Below are 23,847 nucleotides of genomic sequence, written 5' to 3'. Positions count from 1 at the left end.
AGGATTGGGGATGGAATGATCAACTGAAGCCACAGTAAAAACCAAAAACCACCCAAAACCGCCTTGATACAGCGGATACAGAGTACGATCAGGGCCGAGCTCGGGCAATACAAGGGGCTTAGCGGGTTGCGATGCTGCAGCCAGCGGACTTTGTTGAGATTCGGTGGAGCCGCCGTAAGAAAAAGCGGGTCGGCCCAAGACCCATCCTGTCAGCCGGGATTGGCGGCGTTGGGGATCCTCGGAAGCCATTCTCGTGAGTATTTGACTCGCAGTATCTGCCCTACGCTGTAGCCTCAATACTGAAGCCCCCCCTACAATCACCAGAATGGCTTGTTCGACTCTTGCGTCTTTTTTTGTTGGGTACTTTGCTTGACGCTCTTCGTTTTGTTGACGACACCACCATCACCATCACCCCCCTGTCCCGAATGGCTGAATGGCTCGTAACCAGGATTTTCTTACAACCTCCAATAATGCAATGATAGTGGCAGATGTGTTAGCTGGACAACCTAAACATGCCTGATCACATTGAAACTAGATAACGTGTCCTGCTCGATGATGTAATGGGGTTTGTGGTTTTCTTAACTTCCCCGGCTCACATTTCCCCATACTTTACTTTACTTTACGGGAATAAACCATGATTCTTCCCACCAAATAACTAGTAATTTGTTCTGGATAGTTCTGAATTCAGGTACCCCTGCTTGCTATCTACGACTGTAGTAGTGTGGTAGTAGTATAACTGTCATGTATGTATTAGAGGGGATGGTAACATGGCAGCACTACTCTATCTAGTATCTACATACAATATGCTGGAAGCCTAAACCTAAGGTACATACCACAGATAGATGGGAAGGGCGATATACCTACTTGGGTAGGTGCCCGTATGATTCCAGAAGCATATTTTTCATACTTTCCAAGTAATTATCCGTAGTATACCGCCGTTTGATCTTTCGGTGAGCAAGCCAGCGAAATGGAAAGAAAACCTCCTATGAATTTACGGGGCCTCGTGCATACGCATCGGCCCAGTCCCTGGCCGCAATTGGGACCTCCAGTTTGCTGATCCAGCAGACGGATGTAGGATCCACCCGCTTTAGCCCCAACCAGACCACCAGAACCACCTCCCGGTTCGATGTGTACGCAGTATCAATCAGAATGCCCTTGCCCCCGTAATACGGAGAACCGTGGTCTCGGTGTCGCTCAGACGGTCTATTTCGGTTTTTAAACATATACTAAACTGATTCAAGACATTTCTGCATGCTCCGATTCTTGCCTACAACCTCCTTTTTGGCAGTCCAACGGAGTCCTCCGATGATTTAGCCGAACAGGTGACAGTAGTCACCAGTAGATAGTAGGTACAGTAGTATAGTGATCGGTCAATCAATCCCCCCACGGAGTTTGTTGGGCGTTGGAATCTTTCACTAATTGCTTGATTCACCCGGCTTGTGAGCATAGTAGATACTATACTCCGGACTCCGGACTCCGTAAGGATCAATCAATCTTTCACTCTCCATCTCCCAATCTCAAAACTATAGACGAGAATCGGCTTCTGACTGCGCAATGTCATTTCGGGTTGCTCGCCACTAGTCCGGTCGAGTGAAACGCCCCTCCCCATAGCTGCTACTATTCTAGCGAAGTTGACCCATTTGTGATCCATCCATCCTTGTCGAGATTTCCCCAACTGGGTTGTTTCGGACCAAGAGTTGCCTGCGCCAGGATCATTGATACTGTATGGTACGATCGATACGAACCCCATTCATACGCCCATACCAACTCGGTACTATGTACCTGCTCTTTCCTCACTTGGCCCCATAATTTTTCTACCCCCCCATCAAGCTTCCCGATATCGTCCCCTCCTTTAGCTACTTTTTTTTTTGTCCGTTCCATTTTCTTTTTATCTTACATCTTGTTTTTCTCTCATCTCCCGTCTTTTTCCCATCAGTCCACTTCCTTTCTCCTCCTCCTCCCTCCCTCCAATTTCTCATTTCTCCATCTGGTTGCCTCTCTCTTCCAGCTTCCTACTCTTTCTTCTCTTCTCCCTCCTTCTCCCTCTACCATCCCTAAACCACACTTCCTCCTTTGTGTTCAGGTCGCAGTCTCACGAAGCGGCTTGTCACTACTTCATTTATCTATACCTCCCATACCTACCTAATAATATCCTCCTTTAATCCTTTCTCCTATTCCCAACTCTGTTGACAGGTATGTGGGTTTTGTTCCAATATATTATTATTACCATGGCGGATGCATTTCCCCTCCCACGGATTCTTCCCACTCAGCACCCGCTTTAATGAAAACCTTCTTGATCTCTTGACACTGACATCTTGCTCGATCTCACAGAGTATTCAGCCAACATGCCTACCTCTGCTCCCCTCGTCAACACCGCCAATGGCGCCTCCGCCAACGACAACATCACCCGCTTCGACCCCCCCAGCCGTGTGCGCTCTCCCCTCAGCAACGCCCTCTTCCACAACAAGACGAGATGTTTCGTATAGTAAGTCGTGGTCTATAGTCGTGCTCAATTGCTCTGGCTGACAACCTCTCCCACAGTGGTATGCAGCCCCGTGCTGTCCAGGGTATGCTTGACTTCGACTTCATCTGCAAGCGTTCCACTCCCTCCGTCGCCGGTATCATCTACACCTTCGGTGGCCAGTTCGTGAGCAAGATGTATGGCAAACCAGGTCCCATCTCCTGAATTGAGATACTGATGCAATTACAGGTACTGGGGTACCAGCGAGACTCTTCTCCCCGTCTACCAGGATGTCTCCAAGGCCATGGCCAAGCACCCTGACGTTGACACCGTTGTCAACTTCGCCTCTTCCCGTTCCGTCTACAGCTCCACCATGGAGCTCATGGAGTGCCCCCAGATCCGCTCCATTGCCATCATTGCCGAGGGTGTCCCCGAGAGAGTAAGTTCTGCATCCAACAGACGTCATGCTGTTCTCCGCTAACAGCAGAACAGCGCGCTCGTGAGATCATGGTCAAGGCCAAGGAGAAGGGCATCACCATCATCGGACCTGCTACCGTCGGTGGTATCAAGCCCGGTGCCTTCAAGATCGGTAACACTGGTGGTATGATGGACAACATCGTTGCCTCCAAGCTCTACCGCAAGGGTTCCGTCGGTTACGTCTCCAAGTCCGGTGGTATGTCCAACGAACTCAACAACATCATCTCCCAGACCACCGACGGTGTCTACGAGGGTGTTGCCATTGGTGGTGACCGCTACCCCGGTACCACTTTCATCGACCACCTGCTCCGCTACCAGGCTGAGCCTGAGTGCAAGATCCTGGTTCTGCTGGGTGAGGTCGGTGGTGTTGAGGAGTACCGCGTCATCGAGGCCGTCAAGAACGGCACTATCACCAAGCCCATCGTCGCCTGGGCCATCGGTACCTGCGCTAGCATGTTCAAGACCGAGGTTCAGTTCGGTCACGCTGGTGCCTCTGCCAACTCCGACCTCGAGACTGCTGTTGCCAAGAACAAGGCCATGCGTGAGGCCGGTATCTTCGTCCCCGAGACCTTCGAGGACCTTCCCCAGACCCTCAAGGAGGTCTACGATGACCAGGTCAAGAAGGGTATCGTCCAGCCCCAGCCTGAGCCTGTCGTCCCTAAGATCCCCATCGACTACTCCTGGGCTCAGGAGCTGGGTCTCGTCCGTAAGCCCGCTGCTTTCATCTCCACCATCTCCGACGACCGTGGCCAGGAGCTCCTCTACGCCGGTATGCCCATCTCTGATGTCTTCCGTGAGGACATTGGCATTGGTGGTGTTATGTCTCTTCTGTGGTTCCGCCGCCGCCTCCCTGCCTACGCCAGCAAGTTCCTTGAGATGGTCCTCATGCTTACTGCTGACCACGGTCCTGCCGTGTCTGGTGCCATGAACACCATCATCACCACTCGTGCCGGTAAGGACTTGATCAGCGCTCTCGTCTCTGGTCTCCTGACCATCGGTTCTCGCTTCGGTGGTGCCCTGGACGGCGCTGCTGAGGAGTTCACCAAGGCCTTCGACAAGGGCATGAGCCCCCGTGACTTCGTTGACACCATGCGCAAGGAGAACAAGCTGAGTAAGTGAACCTTTTATTGTACCTGTAATGTCGAACAGCCTCGCTAACTATGCACAGTCCCCGGTATTGGTCACCGTGTCAAGTCCCGCAACAACCCCGATCTCCGTGTCGAGCTCGTCAAGGAGTTCGCCAAGAAGCACTTCCCCAGCACCAAGCTGCTCGACTACGCCATTGCCGTCGAGACTGTCACCACCTCCAAGAAGGACAACCTCATCCTCAACGTCGACGGTTGCGTTGCTGTCTGCTTCGTTGACCTGATGCGCAACTGCGGTGCCTTCTCTTCCGAGGAGGTTGAGGACTACATGAAGATGGGTGTCCTCAACGGTCTCTTCGTCCTTGGTCGTTCCATTGGTCTCATTGCCCACTACCTCGACCAGAAGAGACTCCGCACTGGTCTGTACAGACACCCCTGGGATGACATCACCTACCTTCTCCCCGCCCTCCAGAAGGGTGGCTCCGAGGGCCGTGTCGAGGTCAGCGTTTAATTCTTTACTTAATACATTTACATCTCATGGATTAGTCATAAAATCCGTCATTGTTGACGTCGGAGTTGTGATGGCCTGTTTTCTTTTCACCCATGTTTCTGTCTGCATCGGTTTGGTTCGCTTCATATCTCATCTATTTCAACTTACAATCTGTAGTGGCACATGTGGCATGACTCGCTGTTAAAGGTTGATGAATATCACGCAACGATTAAAGAAATGTGCATTCTATTAAAATCCTAGATCAACGTAGATGTATTGCTGTAGTGGACTTTTTTATGCATGATTAACTAGTTGATCTGCGGTTCCCAAGTATGTTTCATCCGAGTAGGCGGTATATCCAGCGCAGGTCCACATGCGGCAGAAAAACGGCCTCTGCCGCGCCGATCTGCTCAATAAAACTACCATCTTCCAGCTTTCAAACATAATCAATCGACGTCAAACTCTCAATTCAGACCACCGACCCATTGCCATTATACCACACGCACATTCTACCAGGAGGTGGCGCGCAACAATCCTCTCTCCAAAAATCATCCCGCAAACCAACTCCTACCGAAAACCAACTATCAACCTCCCATCACTACAACACAACCACCTCGGACTTTCCTCCAAACCTCCAAATACCACCAAAATACTAAACAATGGTCCGCCTCAAACACCGCTACATCCTCCTCGACATCCTCTATCCCGATCCCTCAACATGGCCTGCAGCCACCTCCCGCACCAAGAGCAACAACAGCAACAGCAACAGCAACCCCCAATCTAAATCCAAATCGCAAGCACAGCTACAAATCCACTCGCCCACATCCGACGCCCTAACACCCGGTCTCCTAGCAAAGATGGTGCGAGAGGAAGTCTCCCTCATGTTTGGCGATTACGGTGTTGGTAGATTAGGTGGGGCTGGCGCGGGGGGTATTAGTGGTATGTTTGTTGTTTCCTTCCCCCGCCTTCATCTTTGATTCGCTTTGCGCTTTCTGTTTGCTATGTGTCGTTGTGATGATGATGATGATGATGAGACTGATGGTTAGGTGTGTACAGTGAAATATCTCTCCCCCGCTACTTCGACGGCGATTATTCGGTGTCCTCGCGCGTCTTTCCGGCTTGTCTGGACGGCGTTGACTTGCATGTCGCAGGTTCCCGGGTTTACTGAGGGTGGAGCGAAGAGGTCGAGTTCGACCAGGGCTTGTGTGTTTCGGGTTATTAGGGTGTCGGGGACGATGCGCAAGGCTGAGGAGGAGGCGATTCGAAGGGCGAGGAGGGAGATTGTGAGGTTGAGGGAGGCGGAGGAGAGTGGGGTTTTGGAGGGGTTGTTGGGTGGTTTGGTTGATGTGGGAGGGGAGGTGAGTACGCCGGGTACTGGGGGGGAGGGGGATGTGGATTTGGGTGTGGATGTGGATGTGGTGATGGAGAGTGAGGATGATGATTGATGATGGACGGATGTGTATGGGAGTTATGTTTCAGGGTCGGGGGCTTAGGTTTGGGTGCTGGGAGTTTTGTCTTGATCGTTTTCATTAAAGATACCCTATATTATACAGTGTGCGTGCATGTATGTATGTATGTGTGGATAGAAGTTGGTTGCTGGGATAGAGTTCATATCATGTCATGATTTTCGTATAACCTTCACGCCGCCATCTGGTATCGATCCCCTCCCCAGATCGTCGTATTCGTCGTCATCATCGAAGCTCATATTGGGTTTCTTTGCTGATGCCTCTTCGGCTGCCTTTTCATTGGCTTTCGCCTCTTCCTCCAGCTGCTTTAGCTCGTGCTCATCGTACGTGTCTTTTGCGTCAAGCCACCGCTCTTGCACGTCTCGGATGTCCATCTGTCCCAGGCCTTCTCGGACAGCAACCTGCCAGATGGAGTCGTTGGCACCCTCGGCGGGTCCGAAGACGTAGCCACTGGCACGGTCGATAACGTGCAATAGATTCATCATGCTCTTCTTGTCCTCTACGGCTAGCGTCTCGAAGCTCACTAGTCCGAATTCCTCCACTAGGTCGATGATCGCGTTATTGAGCGGTCCGAACTTTTCGTGTGATAGCCGTGATGATTCGGCTTCGAGGTGCGGTAGAAGGTAGCTGAGGTCTTGCACTTCTGTATAGTAGTCAAGGTTGAATGGCAGCTGGGAATAGTTCGATAGGTTGTCGATCTTGGTGAGGACGTTCAGGTGAGGTAGATCCATTTGAAGCATGGCGCGGAGGGAGAGGAGAAGGGCGGATATGTACATCGAGGGTAGAGTGAGGTTGTAGGAGTCAATGAGATGGATCACGATGAGCTGCGCAACGTCCGTTAGTTAGTATCGCATTAACATGTTAACTCCGGATGGGACCGGGAGGACGTACTCTGTAGCCCATCTTCTGCAATTTGAAGAATATGTTCCGGAGGGAAGAGTGGTGTGTGAACAGTTCAACTTGGCCCGGGCAGTCGAACAAGACGTAGTCCTCTATGGTATATAAGCATTAGCGTTTGTTCCTGTAACATCTTCACGGCAGAATGCGCATACCTCCGAGATCCTTCAGTCCCTCCTCAAGCCAGTCAAAGTTCTCCTCTAATTCCTCCAGCGCATACAGAATACCCCCGTTAGGCCCCAGCTGATCCTCACTCATGATCTCCTCTAATGTGACAAGGTCGCGAACGTCCAGCGCGCACGGATATGATGTTTTATCATTTGCGGGGTCCAGATTCACAATGGAGCATTTGCGACCAATAGCTCCGAGGAACTGGTGCATGCCATTGCAGTAGGTTGACTTTCCGGCACCCGGGGGCCCTATCACGAGTTGTGCGAACGGCATGATGAAGATCTGCGCCCAAGAATGTGTTCGATCTAGAGAATGTCCGACGTCAATGCAATCAATCGATGATGATGGCGGGGAGAATATTCCAGGGCGGTGGTGGACGGCAGAAAATGGTCTGAAGGTGAAGCTTCCATGACGACGGGCCGATCAACAACAATATACAATTGGAACTCGTTGAAGGTTCAAGCAAAGAATATGGCGTCAAGTAAGTCGCGAATTGTATATGTGGCAACCATCCTCCACTGACAGGTACCAGATCAATTCTCTGTCGCGGCCCCGCCGACGGATGCTATCTCCGCCTTGAAGTTCTCGCCCGACCCCGACTCCACGCGAATCGTCGTTTCTTCATGGGATAAGAACGTGTATCTGTACGACCTGCGCGACGAGAATGGCGCCGTCGGAGAAGGAAAGCTGTTACAGAAGTTCGAGCATCGTGCTCCGGTGTTGGATGTGTGTTTCGGCGCAACCGAGGATGAGATCTACACGGCTGGCTTGGACTGGGACGTCAAGAAGTGAGTGCATGGTCACCTCCGTTACCAACCGGCGCATCCTCAATCCATTCCCTGCTGACACCAAAACAGAATTGATGTAGCATCATCCACCCAGACTGTCCTCAGTAGCCATGAAGCTGGCGTTCGCAGTGTCGTTTTCAGCAAGGAACACAACCTAGTAATATCCGCATCCTGGGACTCCACGTTGCATGTGCACCCGACGAACGATCCCGCCACAGCCCCCGCTATCATTCCCCTCCCCTCGAAGCCCTTCTCCATGTCTCTTACCGCTACGAAGCTCGTCGTCGCAATGGCTTCCCGCGCCCTACACATCTACGATCTGAAAGCATTGGCTATGCTCACCGCTCAGTCGGAGGGTACGGGCCCGAACAAGATTGAAATCGAGCCCTGGCAGCGAAGGGAGAGCAGCTTGAAGTTCATGACTCGCTCGGTGGCGTGCATGCCTGACGATGCAGGATACGCGTCATCCAGTATTGAGGGCCGTGTTGCGGTCGAATGGTTCGACCCGTCCGCCGAGTCGCAGGCCCGCAAATATGCCTTCAAGTGTCACAGACAGACGGCGGATGATGTCGACGTCGTCTACCCTGTCAATGCACTGGCATTCCACCCGGTCCATGGTACGTTTGCCTCTGGCGGTGGTGATGGAGTGGTCGCGCTTTGGGATGGTATCGCGAAGAGGAGAATCAGACAGTACCAGAAGTACCCGTCGAGTGTGGCTGCCGTGGACTTTAGCGGTAATGGAAAGTACCTCGCGATCGCGATCAGCCCGGGCTTCGAGGATGGGAAAGATGATGTTGTCGAAGGGACGGTTAAGATCTTTGTACGTGAGCTTGGAGAGACGGAAGCAAAGGGGAAGGGCGCCAAATAGGCTTGAGTATATTGTCGCCTTATGAAACTAACTTACTTTGTCTTGACGACCGGCGTGCGGAGACTGGTGTTCTTGTTCTTACTTTTGGTTCATTCATATCACAGTTACGAGGCACCAGGTTATAGAAAGCGTAAAATAGTCCGATTCGTGCTAACAGTCTACATGGTATCATTTGTACTTGTACTTTTTTCTTCTAATCTCTTGACGTATCGTATATGGCGTTAGGGAGCAGTCCCATTCAAGCAGCGGCCTTTCTGACAGACACCGAGCCGTCAGGCATACCGAAGTAGGCAGCAATAGGCTTCTGGCCTCCGACACCACCGAGCGCCTGCGCCTGAGGACCCGTCACGCCAGAGAAGATACCCACGTCGAGAACACCGGGAATCTGCTTGATGGCTTGAGAGAGGGCGTGGACCTCCCACACGCCGTCCTTGCCACTGCCGTCCTTTCCAGCAGCCACGTCTGCCTGGGTCAGCAGAGTCTTGAAGGGAGCGTCGATAATGTAGAAGGCCTGGTCGGTCTTCAATGGGCCTTGCTTGGCATCGGAGTTCACGCGGATAGCGGGGTCAATGCTGCCAATTTCCTTAAGAGCACCGAGAACGCGACGGGCCGCGATAGGAGCGACTTCGATGGGGATGTACTTCCAGCCGGTGAGCAGGCGGGATTGGAGCTTGCGGGAGTCTATCAACGGGAAGTTAGTGCGTATTCCCCTCCAGACTCTATCGATCGGCGTATAATGTACTCACCAGCCACACAGATGAATTCCTTGGCCTGAAGAGCCACGATCTTCTCCTGGAAGAGACAAGCACCACCACCCTTGATCAGGTTCAGCTCATCGTCAACCTCATCGGCACCATCGAAGGCAACATCCAGAACCGTGCCTTCGGGGAGGGCATCAAAGTCCACCGCGGTCAGACCAGCGCCGACAATCAGCTGCTTGGACTGGAAGCCGGTGGGGACATATTTGGTGGCGGAGGTGTCTATTCCGGACTCCTTGATGGCCTCGACCACATAGACAATGGTCGAACCACTGCCAATGCCGACGTATTTGGCATCCTTGGGGTAGTGGTTCTCGACGGCAGCCTTACCGGCAGCGCGCTTTGCGGCTTCGACGACGCTGGCCATGGTGGAATGACGGCGAAAGGTAGCGTTGGGAACGGAGAGGAGGGGCACAACGGGAGGAGACAGGCGATCTGGTCGTAAGCAGAGACGAACACGAGAATAGATAGAAGATGAGGGGAAACTGCCGAGCCGGGGTCTGTTGTTTTAAGATTAGTAGGCGGACTATTCCGGGGACAAGAAACCCTCGAATCGAGCCCCTGCAAATTCGGGGAGGAACCGTCAAATGTAGTGGATGCCCGCGGTGGGGGGAGATGCGACAAGCCCAAAGAAAGTTTCCAGCAAAAGGATTGGACCACTTACAGGGATGACAGACAGCCACGCGGAAGTGCGAATCTCATGGCATAGCAATTGAGATCTTGACAGCTTATAATCATCCGCTTACAGAGTAGATCCGTCTGATAAATGCAGCATTCAGCGGTAATTCCGGAGTTGACTGAATGTATGTTCGGCGTCTTTTCCTCCGGCGGGGTTTGTGTCGTCATAGCATTGGCAGCCTCAGGCATACAGGCATCAAGGCCACCAGCAGCTCTGGTGGGTCCGTGCATTGCATCGATCATGTGACTGCAGCCAACATATGGATTCCATCGCTCTTACTTGATCGGAATATCAATACTTCAACTAGTCATCGGTCCATTCGGGTGCTTGTGCTCGTGTTGCTCCATCTTCTTCCAACCAGGGATTGTCACTGGAACATTATTCCAGCTTGTTGATCCCCCCTCTTTCGATCCAACTTGTCTTTGTCTATCTCCGTCTCTTCTCCGCTTTAGCCCCTCATGGCAGAGGCCTTCCCGAGTGCTTTGGTTGGACCGTCCTCGAAAGAGAGGAAATATGATCGCCAATTGCGCTTGTGGGCAGCAAGTGGACAGCAAGCTCTAGAAGAGTCCCGCGTGCTTCTCGTCAACTCTGACGAACCCTGGGGCAAGCACAACACGGGTGTATCCGGTGTAGTCGGCGTGGAAACCCTTAAGAACCTTGTACTTCCTGGAGTCGGAGGTTTCACGATTGTGGACCCTGCAGTTGTCACCGAGCCGGACCTCGGGGTCAACTTTTTCTTGGAAGAAGAGAGCTTGGGCAAGTCCCGAGCCGAGGAGACCTGTCGATTGCTACGAGAACTAAACCCGGACGTAGATGGAAGCTTCTATACTAAGGTGACTTCATCCACCCCAACTGCTCGATCCTGTTGCAGAGCTAACGAAGACTGAGCACAAGTCAATCTCAGAACTGCTGAAGGACCCTGAGTTTCTTCCGCAGCACAAGCTGGTCTTGGTGTCTGGACCGGTAAAACGCCCTTCTTTGGAGGCCATTTGCAAGGCTGCTAAAGAGTTTGGCATCCCAGTAATTTACACACGCTCGGTTGGATTCTATTCCACTTTCTCTCTCCAGCTCCCGGCTGCATTCCCTATAGTAGAGACACACCCAAATCCTGAAAGCACACAGGATCTCCGTCTCCTAAACCCGTGGCCTGAGCTGGCAGCGGCCGGTGCTAGCATTCGCAACCTGGACAGCCTGGATGATCACCAGCATGGCCATGTCCCGTACATTTTGCTTCTTCTGCATCACCTAGAGCAGTGGAAAGAAGCGCATGATGGCCAGGTACCATCGAACTACAAAGAGAAATCAGAATTCAGGGAGCTGGTGCGGTCGAGTGCAAGAACAAGCAACCCAGAAGGTGGAGAGGAAAACTATGATGAGGCTGTTGCCGCAGTTTTGAAGACCTTGAACCCATTCAGCTTGCGCAGTTCCCTTCGTGAGATCTTCGAGATGGAGGAATGCAAGCACCCAGCCCCGGACTCGGCCAACTTCTGGATTATCGCGGCGGCCATCCGTGAATACTACCAGAGACACAGTGTACTTCCTTTACCGGGCTCTCTACCCGATATGAAGGCTCAATCAGCCGACTATGTTTCTCTTCAGAACATCTACAAGTCAAAGGCTCGCAAGGACATAGAAGAAGTTACCCAGATCGTCCGAAGCCTTGAAGCACAGCTTGGACCACGCCCGGCCCCAGCTTCGGACAAGGATATTGAGGTCTTCTGCAAGAATGCGGCTCACATCAAGGTTATCCATGGCCGCGATATTCCGATAGTGGATGGGGAGGCAACTACTCTAAAGGCGATTCGGAACAACATTGATATTCCAGACTCCCTTGTGCCGACCTTCCTTGCCTTCCAGGCCCTGGATGATATAATCACCGACATCCAAGCGGGCAAGATATCAGAGGAGGCCTTGGATGATGAGAAGGTGTGGGGCTCTGCCATAGACCACATCCTTGGTGCGTTTCAACCTGAAGGTGCATCCACTATTGAGGACGGAGACGCAAGGGAGCGAATTCTACAAGCGGCACAGGAGCTACGGAGGACGCAAGGCGGTGAATTACACAACATCTCCTCGCTCACCGGAGGATTAGTCGCGCAGGAGGCGCTGAAAGTAATTACCAGGCAGTATGTGCCTTTGGATAACACTTGCATTTTTGATGGGGTGCGCAGCCGCAGCGAGATGTACAAGCTATGAAGATGGTGGCGAATATGAAACCTGCAGTAGCCCCCATAAGGCAGCATTATGCCATGAGTCACGAAAATTCAATAACTTAAACAATTGGTCACCAATATTACTTTTATATTCCCGAACCAGCAGTATACAACCACTCATCTCCGCAGTAATCTGTAAATATTTCATGCCGTGCCACTAATGAGCCTGTGACCCATCGATAAGACTGTGCTCGGGCCCCGCGGGCGCCGAGCCGATCACATAGCAACAGGATTTGACCCTGATCGGCCACTCGCTCATACACGTATAACTAGACCTCCATTCCTGATACAAATGATAAATCCTATCTAGCTCCCTGATCTTAAGTAATCGTTCTGATCTGCATTTACGCCAAAACCTTCTGTCAAAAGCCACACACCCGCCCGAAGCATTGCAGAAAGTCAGTCGGCCCCGATGTTACGGAACGACCCAATCCCATCCAAGCCGTACTAGTACATACACTACAGCCTTATAACATGACCTGGAATCTGCGTGGCTTAGTGCCAGGGCAGAATGACACCAAGCCACCGGTATTCTTGAAGTGGAGGTCATCTAATGCGTTTATTATCTTCGTGGTGGTTTTTGCTGTCTTCACGGTATGCTTTGCTTTGCTTTTTTTTTACTTAGTTTGGCTTGGTGTCTTGACCCACGTGCTAACTACCGGATGCTGGATAGGATGTTTTACTTTATGGACTGGTATGTGGATTGAGTGTACCATTGGATTTGTTATGTCTGGGTTTAGATTACTGATGTTGAAGTCAATCGTAGATTGTTCCCGTGGCTCCTACCGCTTTACATGAGAGGGTTGGGATGTCTGTTGATCAGGGTGAGTTGACCATTTTATGTTCTATCGATGGTGGGTTGATGCTGATTATAACATCGGATAGAACAATCATGGACGTCTATCTTGTTAGCATTGTATGGCGCAGCGCTGTTAGCAGCATCGCGTGAGTATCAACCCTTGCAATATCGGTTTAAGGAATGTTCATGCTAACGGACTGTGATACCAAGCCGTTGCGGGCTACATCGCCGACCGCTTTGAGTCTCGATGGTGGCCACTCATTGTCGGATTGCTGGCAATAGGCGCTTCCACGGCTCTACTCTGCGTAGGGACTCACCTTAGTCTCTGGATCATTGGCCGCATCTTCCAGGGCGCATCTGCAGCGGTTGTATGGACGGTCGGAGCCGCGTTGCTGGTCGACACGGTGGGAAAAGATGGCCTTGGGCAGGCAATGGGCTATATCGGCATGGGTATGACCTTTGGAATCATGGGTGGGCCACTTCTTGGTGGTGTTACTTACGCCCGTGGCGGATACTATGCCGTCTTTGCCCTGGCATTTGCTCTCGTCGGTGTGGATATTGTTTTGCGGCTGGTCATGATTGAGAAGAAGCATGCTGTGAAGTGGTTGCAACAGGAGAAGGAACAAGGTCCGGATATTTCGCCGTCTGAAACCACAGAGAAGTGCTCTGATATCGAAGATGCTACTGATCCTTTGCCCGCTGGTGCATCTGATGATAAGTCAGATGACCCGGTTTCAGTCGGACAGCAGGCTGTCGAAACCTCTGGACACGCGAGCCCCAAAAAGACCAGAAGCGCTGTGCTTACTCTTCTCGCTTCAGAGCGCATGATAGTCACCATCTGGGCGTACTTCATCGTCTCCGTGGTCCTGACTTCATTTGACAGCGTCCTTCCTCTCTTCGTCGAGGACACTTTTGGCTGGGACCAGACAGGCCAGGGGCTGATTTTCGTGCCTTTGTCCGTCCCTCATATTTCCGATCCATTCTTCGGCTGGATCAACGACAAGTTTGTGAATGCACGACGCTACATGGCGGCAGGAGCATTGTTCACCACCATACCCTTCATGGTGCTGCTCCGTCTTGTCACGCACGATTCCATGGGCCAGAAGGTGTTGTTATGCGCATTATTGGTCCTTATCGGCTTTTGTGTAGCCTCGTTGATGCCTCCTCTATTGGTTGAGGCGTCATACATTGTGGCGGAAAAGGAAGCACAGGACCCGAATGCCTTCGGTAAGGGTGGTGCCATGGCTTTGTCGTATGGCATCCTCAACTCGGCGTATGCTGCTGGAACCATTGTTGGTCCGTTCTTTGCGGGCTTTATCCGGGAGAATGCGGGCTGGAAGACCATGACGTGGGCTTTGGCCTTGCTGACTGGTGTTTCTGGTGTGCCTATTCTATTGTTCTTGGGAGGGTTTCTGTTCAAGAAGAAGCGAAGTGAAACGGCTCCGTCGGAAGACTGATTGACCATGGAGGAGGGAAAGAGAAAGAAATAGGGTTAAGCCGGTTCAGCATATAATGGTGTACATGATACATAGTAGTAATGTCTGGTAAAGAAGTCTCACCTCAATAGACATAGAGAATTTGCATGACTCTTCATGGAAACAAGCATTTCGAGGACTGTAATGACTGGGGTGAAGGATAGACAATTTCGGGTGCTGTTGTTCTGAGTGAAAGACAAGGAACAACAACCCAGTTTCAAGTGAAACGGCAAGAAAACTATTCCCGCCTCCGTGTCTTCGAACCGAGCCCAGCCAGGAACCAAAAAGATCGACCAAAAGTAGGAAAGAAAGACCCAACTTTGTGCAGCGGGTGGATCTCCCCGCAACAGCCCCACCTCATGACGGATGAGCGGCGGCGGCCAGCCCCAAGTTGCCCTCAATCCAGCCAGTCACCCAGCCAGCCAGCCCGGATATCGGCATTTCCTGGTGAATCATGAGCCGGTTCAGAAGGGATGATGCTGAGAAATCACTGACGAAGACGAAGCTGAGCTAGGATGCTTCGTCATAGGAAATTTGGCGAGCCGGTGGCACCATCCCCGCCTGTCTTTCCGGCTGGACTGTCCTGTATATTGTCTTCGGTCATACTTCCTCTTCTTCGCGTGTAGCATACTATGAAAGTATTGGTATTGGCAAAATGGCATCTCCGCTAGTGCAACATCAGGGTCTTCGTGCGACGTTTACGGGTATTGAGAGGGGGTCGGAGGGAGTCACGGTGAATGAGTTTCGGGGTATCAAGTACGCATCTGTCCCCGCGCGGTTTGAGCGGGCTCAGCCGGTGGATGACTTTGGGGATGCTGTGGTTGATGCTTCTCAATATGGGTACTGCTCTGAATCCTTCCATGCTGGACGCGTGAATGAGTGCTGATATTGGATTCAATCTTGGGTAGGCCGAGGTGTCCACAGGTCGATGTTGACGTTCGCCATTTGTTGCGCGTTCCGGAGGACTTTCCAATTGGAAAAGAGCCTGAGGACGAGTTTGAATGTCTGAACTTGGATATTACCTGTCCTCCGGTGTCTTCTGCCAAGGGACCTCTTCCTGTGCTTTTGTGGATTTATGGTATATACCAAGGACTTATCGTCGATATCTGTATTGATTAGTGGCTGATTATCTTCCACAGGAGGATCCCAGGTAGTGACTTTTTGCTCAGCTGCATCGAAAATCTGCGGTAAGAAAGGTCAAGAGTCTTCCATCATCAGAAACTGACAACAGAATGAATAGATCCCATCAAGGTCGTCGCGGACTCTATCAAAACCGGCCAGCCTATCATCTTCGTCTCAATCAACTACCGACTCAATATCTTCAGCTTTGGTGACGGCAAGGAGAAGAACCTTGCTGTCAAGGATCAGAAACTGGGTATTGAATGGGTGCGGAACAACATCTCCGCCTTTGGAGGCGATCCAGTATGTACTACGTCGCGCGGTGGTCTGTCTACTAAAGCTGATTGGTATCCCTACAGAACAACATCACATTGGCCGGAGAGAGTGCTGGGGCGGTATATACTCATGCTCATTTGGTCACTGGTACACCCGTTAAGAGGGCTGTTCTGGCTTCTGGATCACTCTATCTCTCTTCTCCCTTGCCAGTTGAGAAGGGCCAAGGTCTCATCAAGGCGCTGGAAGCCAAGGTGCAGGAACTGGGCGAGCCGTCGCTCCGGCTGTCGTCGGTGCCCGCTCTATTGCAGGCATTGAAGGAGTGCAATGTGAATACCATGTGGATACAAGAGGATGAGGACTTTCAAGGATGGGAAGGCAGGTCTGAATTGGTGGACGAACTGATGATTGGTGATACCGAGTATGAGGTGGGTGCCCCTTTATCGCAGCCTTTGAAAGCATTTACTTATCCCCGCGCAGTCGGTCATCTGGAGGAACGGAATCGAGACATTCGATGGAGAAGCCATTACTGCTGCTTTTGAGCAGGATGAGAAATGGGGCACAAAGTTACGCAAGATGTATCAGGTTGTTGCTGATCGACCAACTGCCTGCAAGCTGGGTGCACTGGATCTTGTGAATGATGTCCGTTATACGCTGCCGGTGGAAGTCGTAGCCGAGAAACTGCACGCAGCAGGGAAACGAGTCTACAAGTATGTGGTTGACCAGGCCAACCCGTGGCAGGCATCCAGCCGAGCCCATCATGCCGTTGACCTGCTGTTCCTGTTTGATGGCGTCGACCTGTCCTTCAACCCTGCTGCACAGGCTGTCGGTCAGGAGATGCGGAAGCGTTGGGTACAGTTCGTCAACGGGGGTAGTCCGTGGTCTACGGAGCGAAGATTCGCCTACGGACCTCTAGGGAGCTGTGGCGAGATTTCTGAAGCGCAGTTTGCGTCTAGAAGACGGGTCGAGCATGTTCAAGCTCTTAGAGAGGCTGGGATGGGTGTCTATATGCCTATTGTATTTGCCTTGACGGCAGGCAAGATTAGCTTGTTGAATTAGACGGCGATCTATTCCATAGTTCTAATGGAGTTACATAGAAGCAATTCAAATACCATGCCTTTAACACATCCTATGCTATTATTACTTTTGTCTGTGTCATGGTATTCTGTGAGCTATTGATATAAAGGAGACATTGCTTTTTGGAGTGTACCCCAAAGAGTATACATCGGCAATTCCAGCGGTGGCTGCTACCCGGGGGTGTCCCCGCAAGCGCAAAGGCGGGCGAACTTCCCCACCGTTACTCAGGCCTGACTCATGTGGGGTCGCTCCACTGGCTGATGCCTGAGGTGCCTGATGTTGCCTGAGTTCCTCATGGCTTCTACTGCTCTCGGCAACACTACCCCCTCGACATCTGCCGAACAGTCCCCCAATTACTTGCCAACTTCCCATATTGTATGCAACCCATCCAATACTCCCAAACTCTGGTCTCGTCCATCCATCCTGACTTGCTGTCTTGGAATCAGCTGGCCCGGATATCCGGATGGCCAGCGGTCTGATTAATTGCTTCATAATGGCCTCCCGCTTGGACCGACTCCACCAGCTCAAGTATATGAGCCTGCTGGAACCTGCCCCGGCTCTCCTCCCCATATATCACGATTCATGACTCCATAAACGCACTATCCTCTTCTCCAAGCCCCCTTTGCTACTACAATAGCTCCTTTCCTGAGACCTACCACCCATCATGCCCTCCACAAGTGACCTCGCCGACCCCAAAGAATACCAGAAGATCTTCCACTGGGCAGAGACACAGAAGGATGGAACCATTCCCTCCTTCGCTACCAGACGAAATGATCCGTATGAAGTAAGTGTCTTGTGCCAATGCCTACCCTCTGCTTACCGTTGCTAACTCAAGCGTAACAGTACCAAGCCGGATTCGGCAACTCGTATGTCAAAGCGTTCTTCTGCATCTAGCGATTCAACTGGCTGATGTAGTAAATCTACTAGGTTCGCCTCCGAGGCTGTGCCTGGCACCCTTCCACAGGGCCAAAACAGCCCTCGTAACGTCCGCTTTGGCCTGTACGCCGAGCAGATGACGGCCACGGCTTTCATTGCCCCGAGACATTGCAACAAGAAAGCATGGCTGTACCGTGCCCGTCCGGCTGTTGCCCACCAGGGATTCGTATGTTCTGCAGCTGTCACCTAGGATTGCTACCTACTAACATTGACTATAGACCGACCTTCCTGATAACAAGGACACAGAATCCAACTTCCTTCCATTGAACCCTCGCGTCCATGTCTCCCCTACCCAGCTTGCCTGGCACCCTTTTGACATTCCAACCAATGGCGAAGTAGACTTTGTCTCTGGTCTGAAGACCGTGGCTGGCTCGGGCGAGCCAACCCTCCGGGAAGGCTTGGCCACCCACGTCTACACTGCTAACACCAGCATGACCAAGAAGGCTTTTGTCAATTCGGATGGTGAGATGGCCATCGTCCCTCAACAGGGTGCACTGGACATTCAGACCGAGTTTGGCCCCTTGTTCGTCCAGCCTGGAGAGATTGTCATTATCCAACGCGGCATCCGTTTCCGCGTAGAGCTTCCTGATGGGCCTTCTCGTGGTTACATCCTTGAAATCTGGGGTAGTCAATTCGAACTCCCTGAGCTGGGACCCTTGGGTGCCAACGGTCTCGCCAATGCACGGGACTTCCTCTACCCTACGGCCAAGTATGAGATCTCCAAGGAGCCTTGGGAGATTGTGTACAAGCTGGGCGGAAAGTTCTTCAAGAGCACACAGAACCACAGTCCTTTTGACGTGGTTGCCTGGCATGGCAACTATGTATGCTACTCCCCTGTCCAGCATGTTTCCAACCAAAAGTAGACTAATATATCATACAGGTGCCTTACAAGTACGACATGACCAAGTTCGTCAACGTCGGCTCCATCTCTGTTGATCATATGGACCCCTCCATCTTCTGTGTCCTTACAGCCAAGTCTCGGGATCCCACTGCTCCTTTGGCCGATCTACTCATCTTCTCTCCTCGCTGGGATGTTGCATCGCGTACGTTCCCCCTGCAAATTGGAATCACTTGACTCTCCCACCTCGCTAACAGTACCAATAACAGACACCTACCGCCCTCCATACTACCACCGCAACGCTGCCTCCGAATTGATGGGTCTCATCTACGGCGACTACGGCGGTCGTTCCGACGCCTTCCAGCCCGGAAGTGTCTCCTTCGAATGTGGCAGTAAGCATCACTCCATTCAAACTAGAGAGACCATCCATCTAACTCACTGAACAACAGTGGTCCCCCACGGCGTCGCCTACGAAGAATTCAAAGCCGCCACGGAAGTGGACCCGCCGGCCATGCGCATCTCCGAGGCCTCAATGGCATTCATGTTCGAGTCGAGTCGCCCATTCACCATCACCGACTACGCCTGGACAAGCAACAAGCGCCACGAGCACGAGCCTAAGATGTGGGATAACCTCGTCGACAACTTCTCCAAACATGAGAAAGAAGTCGAGGAGTTATTGGCCAAGAAGGCTCAGGTGATGAAGATCTAAATTTTGTATAGCAGATATACGCTGTGTTTTGTTTTGTTATTATTCTCCCTTGAGCCTAGCCTTTGCTTTTCTATGTGTGCGTGTCCTTGTTTATTATGCTTGTGATTTGTCATGATTGTGTTACTAGATGTCTTGTCTTGTCTGTACATATTTGAGACACTAGTCGTATATGCCAACATTACCTTTGTATTGTTTCTCTGAAGAAGTGTGACGTGTGCATGACGTATAGTATATTCAGGTACCATCAATCTACAAAGTTCACCATTTCTTTGCATTCGTTGAGGGGAATAGAAAGAAGAGTTGGAAAGCTCATCGAATAGAGCAGACGGGCAACAAAGCATGACATATTCACCAAATGCTCAGGTATGCCTGAAAGTATGACAAATGGGTAGAAAATGATTAACGACTACGGTTGGTCTGTCATATTGGGCTCAAAGCTCACAATGCATGTGTGGTGTATGTCTACCTGAGGCGCATACCGGTTTCAGGCAGCGACACCCCACCGGGTGGCAACAGGATACCAAAATGCACATTGTATGTATTATGACGGTATAGAAAAACCAACAAGTCTCGGAACGTCTTTTATTTTCATGAATTGGTATCAACACGGTCAGAAATACGGACATACAATTATTTAGGCCAGACCGCCTTGGTTGTGTCTTTCTGTTGCCAAACGTCCCTGGAGCCCTTTCGAAGGGTCGGAGAACCTCAACTTGCCAGAGGTGAGCCGGTTATGTCTATCACAAAAATCAAATCACAGGAAGTAGTCGGGTGTGCGCCTCGAGACCATGGGTTCTCCTGCGCGCGGGCAGGGATCGAATTGTAAGCTGTAAATTGCGTCAGTAATCTACTTCCCCAATTGCAACGGTGGGGTCACCACATACAAGGTATATTTCAGATGCTCGTCAATTTCCATAATTGCGGCTTGGTTACCGCAGCGGTAGCAGTAGTTAGGAGCTAGAGAGACGTGGTTAGTCATGGTCGCCAAATCACGCATGACGAGAACCAAATCCTGCAGTGCAAGCATACCGGAGAAAATCGTGACCACATTTCTATCCTGGGACCAGTTGTAACCCTCCATTACCAGCTGGTGCGCCCGTGCCACCAGAGTCAAGCCATTGTTGTGATTGAATGCCTCCGAAATATCCTGCCCGAATGTGTATCCAGCACCACGGGGAGAGATACCCCAGCCGCATCGGTCGTCGGGGTCACTCCACAGAAGGTCGCACATGGGACCCTCGTGCGGGACCTCCTGAATCCGATCCAGAGAGCGGATGTTGTCGAGGGTGTCAATCGACGGACTCAGACCGCCGTGCAGACAGAAGATCTGGTTCTCGATAAGTGCGGTGAGGGGGAGGTAGTCGAAAAGGTCGGTGAAGTATTTCCACACGTTAGCGTTGCCGTACTTGCGCAGGCACTCATCGTAGAAGCCGTAGACTTGCGTGATCTGGCGCGACTCGTGGTTTCCTCGCAGGATGGTGATACGCTGGGGGTAACGGATTTTGAGGCAGACAAGGAGCGTGACGGTCTCTACAGAGTAGTAACCACGGTCGACGTAGTCACCTAGTGGGCGGGCGGGTGAGCCAAGGGGGACGACTGGCATAAGCGGTAACACGCCAACTCACCCATAAACAGGTAGTTTGTATCCGGATTGGGGCCACCAATGCGGAACAGCTCCATCAGATCATGGAACTGACCGTGTATGTCACCGCACACAGTCACTGGGCATTTCTATAGATTGGAAAGAGTCAGTCCCGATCGGTCGCAACGGCCGCGGGGCCACGAGCAGGGCCGGGCAGCGCGGGAAGGCAGGCCACAACAACAACAGCAGAAAAGTCAATCACATACCACGGGCTGCACGTTCGACTCATCCTGCAGAACCTCTCTTGCCTATGTAGAAAAACACGACCACGATTAGGACTATCCATTTTCGAATACACCCAAAATTCCCAGCAGAAGCGGCACACACCCGATCACAAAGCCTCCGGACATCTTCCTCCGCTAGTTGCTTGCAGGTCATCAAGCTTTCGATCCATCCATCGAGGGTGGGTATGGACCCCGGGTCGGTGGTCGGGGAGAGGTGGTGAGGTTCGGGCGACCGCGCCGTATCGATCTCCATGTTATTGTCCATTGAAAGTAACCACCAAGAGCGAGAATGAGGGTGGTGGTGGGGGGAAAGAGAGCGAGTTCAAGATGACTGCAACCGAGGGGTGGTTGGTGGAGCGGGACCAACTGGGGAGGGGAGGTCTCGTGAGGGAGGCGTGGATTTCTTAGAGGGGGGGAACCAGGTCGGTCGGACGAGACACGGTGCACCAACGGAAATTGAACGACGGACCAAGAATGGGACAGCAAGCCCTGTCACCCACAGATTGAAGAAAGATAAGAGGGGCAAATAAGGGGGTTTGAAATGTGGAGGGACTGAGGGGGAAAGGAAGAGATGAAGGGAAAAGGTTGGGGGGGAGGGGAATGACAAGAGAGAATGAGGAAAGGGAGGTGTGAGCTGGGATGGCGGTGGTCGCTGGTGGCTGCTGGTAGTTGGTGGTGGTCAGAGGTACAACTAGCAGTATGTTCTTGCTGCTCGTGCAAAACTCGCCCAAAACTGGGCTTCCCAAGTCCGTGCGCCACACCGCCCGCCTTCCCCTTCCAGCTTGTGCATCAGCCACACTTACCCTGTTCTTATTCTTTTTTTCGCCCTTTTCTGGCCCCAGAAATTATTACAGCTTTCTATGGTACCCGCCACAAAAAGCATTGGTGTGGAGGGGAACAGAAGAACAACAATACATTTATTGAATTACTAATTGCACGAGATCAAGCATATCAATTGTTCCATAACAGAATAACACTAATCTCAACATTCATATACATACAAAAATCATATCATCACTCATTCTGTGTCATCACGTCGTGCACTAACTAGTTATGTACGGTATAGTTTTCAAACAAACTTTGGTCTGCAAAAATTCCGCCCCCAAGCCTCAGCCGCCGCGCTTAAATGATGTCACCACCAAATCCCCCGAACCCTCCGCCAAATCCGCGTCCCCCATACGGCCCCTGTCCTCGTCCAAATGGTGCCCCTTGTCCGGGTCCTACCGGATCATACCGCGAGCCTGGTGGTGCTTGAGGATCGTACCCTTGTCCACGAGGTCCACCAAACAGAGGATCATCGAACGTGGGGTGCATGCCACCACCGCCGCCACCTCCCAGCCCAGGGCCTATACCTCCTCGCAAAGGATCATTCGGGCCTAGTCCCGCTGGGTACAAATCTCGGTCTCCAATGTTCATCGGGTTTCTTCCTCCCATACCTCCCGGGTATCCTCGAGGGGGTCTCTGGATCTCGAATTCATCCTCGAATCCTGGTGGCGGAAAATCCCCAGCTGGGACGGGTCGTCGGGGAGGCACCGCCAGGGGGTCGTCAAATGGGTACGGGCGAGCGGGTTGGGGCATCGGATCGTCTCGTAGAGGATCATGGCGTGGAGGTCTTTCCAGAGTTCTTTCGCGCAACGTCTCCTGTGGCTGGTCGGAATCTTCGTAGCCTTCTTTATACAGTCCAGGCGCCAGCTTCTGAATGACGTTGATCTTGAATAATCCGATCAAGTCCTGAATACGAGAGGGAGAGATAAATGCTTCGCGAAGTGCTGCTGGGAGATCCTCGGCGGTAGGGGGCAAGGGAAGCGCGGATTCGGAGACATAGTCTTTCACCGGAAGATCAAAAGATGTCGTTCTGTCATCGCCCAAAGCCAAGGCGAAAATGACAGCATTATTTCCAAGTCGGCTAATCTTGAGCAGATATTGCATCGACGACTGTGAGTGGGCGTAGCGGAAGGCAAAGGCCGTGTTGGCGTTCCATTCTGCGGGAAGTGAGGGGCTATCGGATCGGTTTTCTGCGAGGTTGAAAATCATCAGTAAGGCGTACTTTATCACCTTGCAGTGGTCGCATCGCACGTACCTAGCGTGTGGTCTTCCCCAAGTCCGACTAAGCGAAAGCCGACTGCTGTCATGGACGCATGGCCGACTAGAGCGATCGCCTCGTATGGCGTCTTGAGGCTAGGCGGCGCGGCCCCATCTGCGCGAAGAGCTGTTGCGGCGATCGCCAACACACTGTCTGAGCTCAAGGAACCAGTCCTTTCAGCCATATTGATGGATGGCAAAGATGGTTTCTGAAGGGGGAAAGAGCGAGATGTGAGTGTGAAGATGTGTGTATTTAAGAGGGGACTTGAGGGCGCTTACGACTTCATTGCAGCCTGCGGAGAACCTCGTAATCTATGATT

General features: G+C 51.9%; 11 protein-coding genes across 11 annotated transcripts; 7 read left to right on the top strand and 4 right to left on the bottom strand.

Annotated features, from left to right (window-relative positions):
- Positions 1-2,345: 2,345 nt before the first annotated feature.
- ACL1 (putative ATP citrate lyase, subunit 1) lies at positions 2,346-4,534 on the top strand (the record flags this gene model as incomplete). Its single annotated transcript, XM_041681032.1, has 5 exons — positions 2,346-2,485; positions 2,542-2,658; positions 2,711-2,900; positions 2,954-4,049; positions 4,107-4,534. The coding sequence occupies 5 exons, from the start codon at positions 2,346-2,348 to the stop codon at positions 4,532-4,534; spliced, it is 1,971 nt and encodes a 656-aa protein (XP_041548015.1).
- Positions 4,535-5,172: 638 nt separating this feature from the next.
- AKAW2_80053A (Rpp14/Pop5 family protein) lies at positions 5,173-5,958 on the top strand (the record flags this gene model as incomplete). The annotated part of the gene is made up of 2 exons (XM_041681031.1): positions 5,173-5,452; positions 5,570-5,958. The coding sequence occupies 2 exons, from the start codon at positions 5,173-5,175 to the stop codon at positions 5,956-5,958; spliced, it is 669 nt and encodes a 222-aa protein (XP_041548014.1).
- A 173-nt stretch (positions 5,959-6,131) lies between these two features.
- AKAW2_80052S (GTPase GPN2) lies at positions 6,132-7,320 on the bottom strand (the record flags this gene model as incomplete). Its single annotated transcript, XM_041681030.1, has 3 exons — positions 6,132-6,803; positions 6,871-6,971; positions 7,032-7,320. The coding sequence occupies 3 exons, from the start codon at positions 7,318-7,320 to the stop codon at positions 6,132-6,134; spliced, it is 1,062 nt and encodes a 353-aa protein (XP_041548013.1).
- A 135-nt stretch (positions 7,321-7,455) lies between these two features.
- Positions 7,456-8,703, top strand: AKAW2_80051A (WD40 repeat domain-containing protein; the record flags this gene model as incomplete). The annotated part of the gene is made up of 3 exons (XM_041681029.1): positions 7,456-7,528; positions 7,580-7,835; positions 7,905-8,703. The coding sequence occupies 3 exons, from the start codon at positions 7,456-7,458 to the stop codon at positions 8,701-8,703; spliced, it is 1,128 nt and encodes a 375-aa protein (XP_041548012.1).
- Positions 8,704-8,941: 238 nt separating this feature from the next.
- RKI1 (ribose-5-phosphate isomerase RKI1) lies at positions 8,942-10,370 on the bottom strand (the record flags this gene model as incomplete). The annotated part of the gene is made up of 3 exons (XM_041681028.1): positions 8,942-9,384; positions 9,450-9,961; positions 10,126-10,370. The coding sequence occupies 3 exons, from the start codon at positions 10,368-10,370 to the stop codon at positions 8,942-8,944; spliced, it is 1,200 nt and encodes a 399-aa protein (XP_041548011.1).
- Positions 10,371-10,598: 228 nt separating this feature from the next.
- AKAW2_80049A (NEDD8-activating enzyme E1 regulatory subunit) lies at positions 10,599-12,336 on the top strand (the record flags this gene model as incomplete). The annotated part of the gene is made up of 2 exons (XM_041681027.1): positions 10,599-10,973; positions 11,035-12,336. The coding sequence occupies 2 exons, from the start codon at positions 10,599-10,601 to the stop codon at positions 12,334-12,336; spliced, it is 1,677 nt and encodes a 558-aa protein (XP_041548010.1).
- Positions 12,337-12,827: 491 nt separating this feature from the next.
- Positions 12,828-14,609, top strand: AKAW2_80048A (MFS transporter; the record flags this gene model as incomplete). Its single annotated transcript, XM_041681026.1, has 5 exons — positions 12,828-12,947; positions 13,027-13,047; positions 13,120-13,177; positions 13,239-13,298; positions 13,363-14,609. The coding sequence occupies 5 exons, from the start codon at positions 12,828-12,830 to the stop codon at positions 14,607-14,609; spliced, it is 1,506 nt and encodes a 501-aa protein (XP_041548009.1).
- A 673-nt stretch (positions 14,610-15,282) lies between these two features.
- Positions 15,283-17,078, top strand: AKAW2_80047A (putative carboxylesterase; the record flags this gene model as incomplete). The annotated part of the gene is made up of 6 exons (XM_041681025.1): positions 15,283-15,467; positions 15,536-15,705; positions 15,767-15,814; positions 15,868-16,049; positions 16,106-16,447; positions 16,500-17,078. 6 exons carry the CDS (start codon positions 15,283-15,285, stop codon positions 17,076-17,078), a joined length of 1,506 nt encoding a protein of 501 aa, XP_041548008.1.
- Positions 17,079-17,760: 682 nt separating this feature from the next.
- On the top strand, positions 17,761-19,579 carry AKAW2_80046A (putative homogentisate 1,2-dioxygenase; the record flags this gene model as incomplete). The annotated part of the gene is made up of 7 exons (XM_041681024.1): positions 17,761-17,880; positions 17,940-17,962; positions 18,024-18,198; positions 18,251-18,853; positions 18,913-19,075; positions 19,140-19,262; positions 19,320-19,579. The coding sequence occupies 7 exons, from the start codon at positions 17,761-17,763 to the stop codon at positions 19,577-19,579; spliced, it is 1,467 nt and encodes a 488-aa protein (XP_041548007.1).
- Positions 19,580-20,426: 847 nt separating this feature from the next.
- Positions 20,427-21,710, bottom strand: AKAW2_80045S (serine/threonine-protein phosphatase; the record flags this gene model as incomplete). The annotated part of the gene is made up of 4 exons (XM_041681022.1): positions 20,427-21,142; positions 21,205-21,310; positions 21,428-21,469; positions 21,549-21,710. The coding sequence occupies 4 exons, from the start codon at positions 21,708-21,710 to the stop codon at positions 20,427-20,429; spliced, it is 1,026 nt and encodes a 341-aa protein (XP_041548006.1).
- Positions 21,711-22,567: 857 nt separating this feature from the next.
- Positions 22,568-23,712, bottom strand: AKAW2_80044S (proteasome inhibitor PI31 family protein; the record flags this gene model as incomplete). The annotated part of the gene is made up of 2 exons (XM_041681021.1): positions 22,568-23,460; positions 23,526-23,712. The coding sequence occupies 2 exons, from the start codon at positions 23,710-23,712 to the stop codon at positions 22,568-22,570; spliced, it is 1,080 nt and encodes a 359-aa protein (XP_041548005.1).
- Between the last annotated feature and the right edge of the window lie 135 nt (positions 23,713-23,847).

This window comes from Aspergillus luchuensis, chromosome 8 (assembly GCF_016861625.1).
Source record: "Aspergillus luchuensis IFO 4308 DNA, chromosome 8, nearly complete sequence".
NCBI lineage: Eukaryota > Fungi > Ascomycota > Eurotiomycetes > Eurotiales > Aspergillaceae > Aspergillus > Aspergillus luchuensis.
This window is presented reverse-complemented; position numbering and strand designations above follow the sequence as displayed.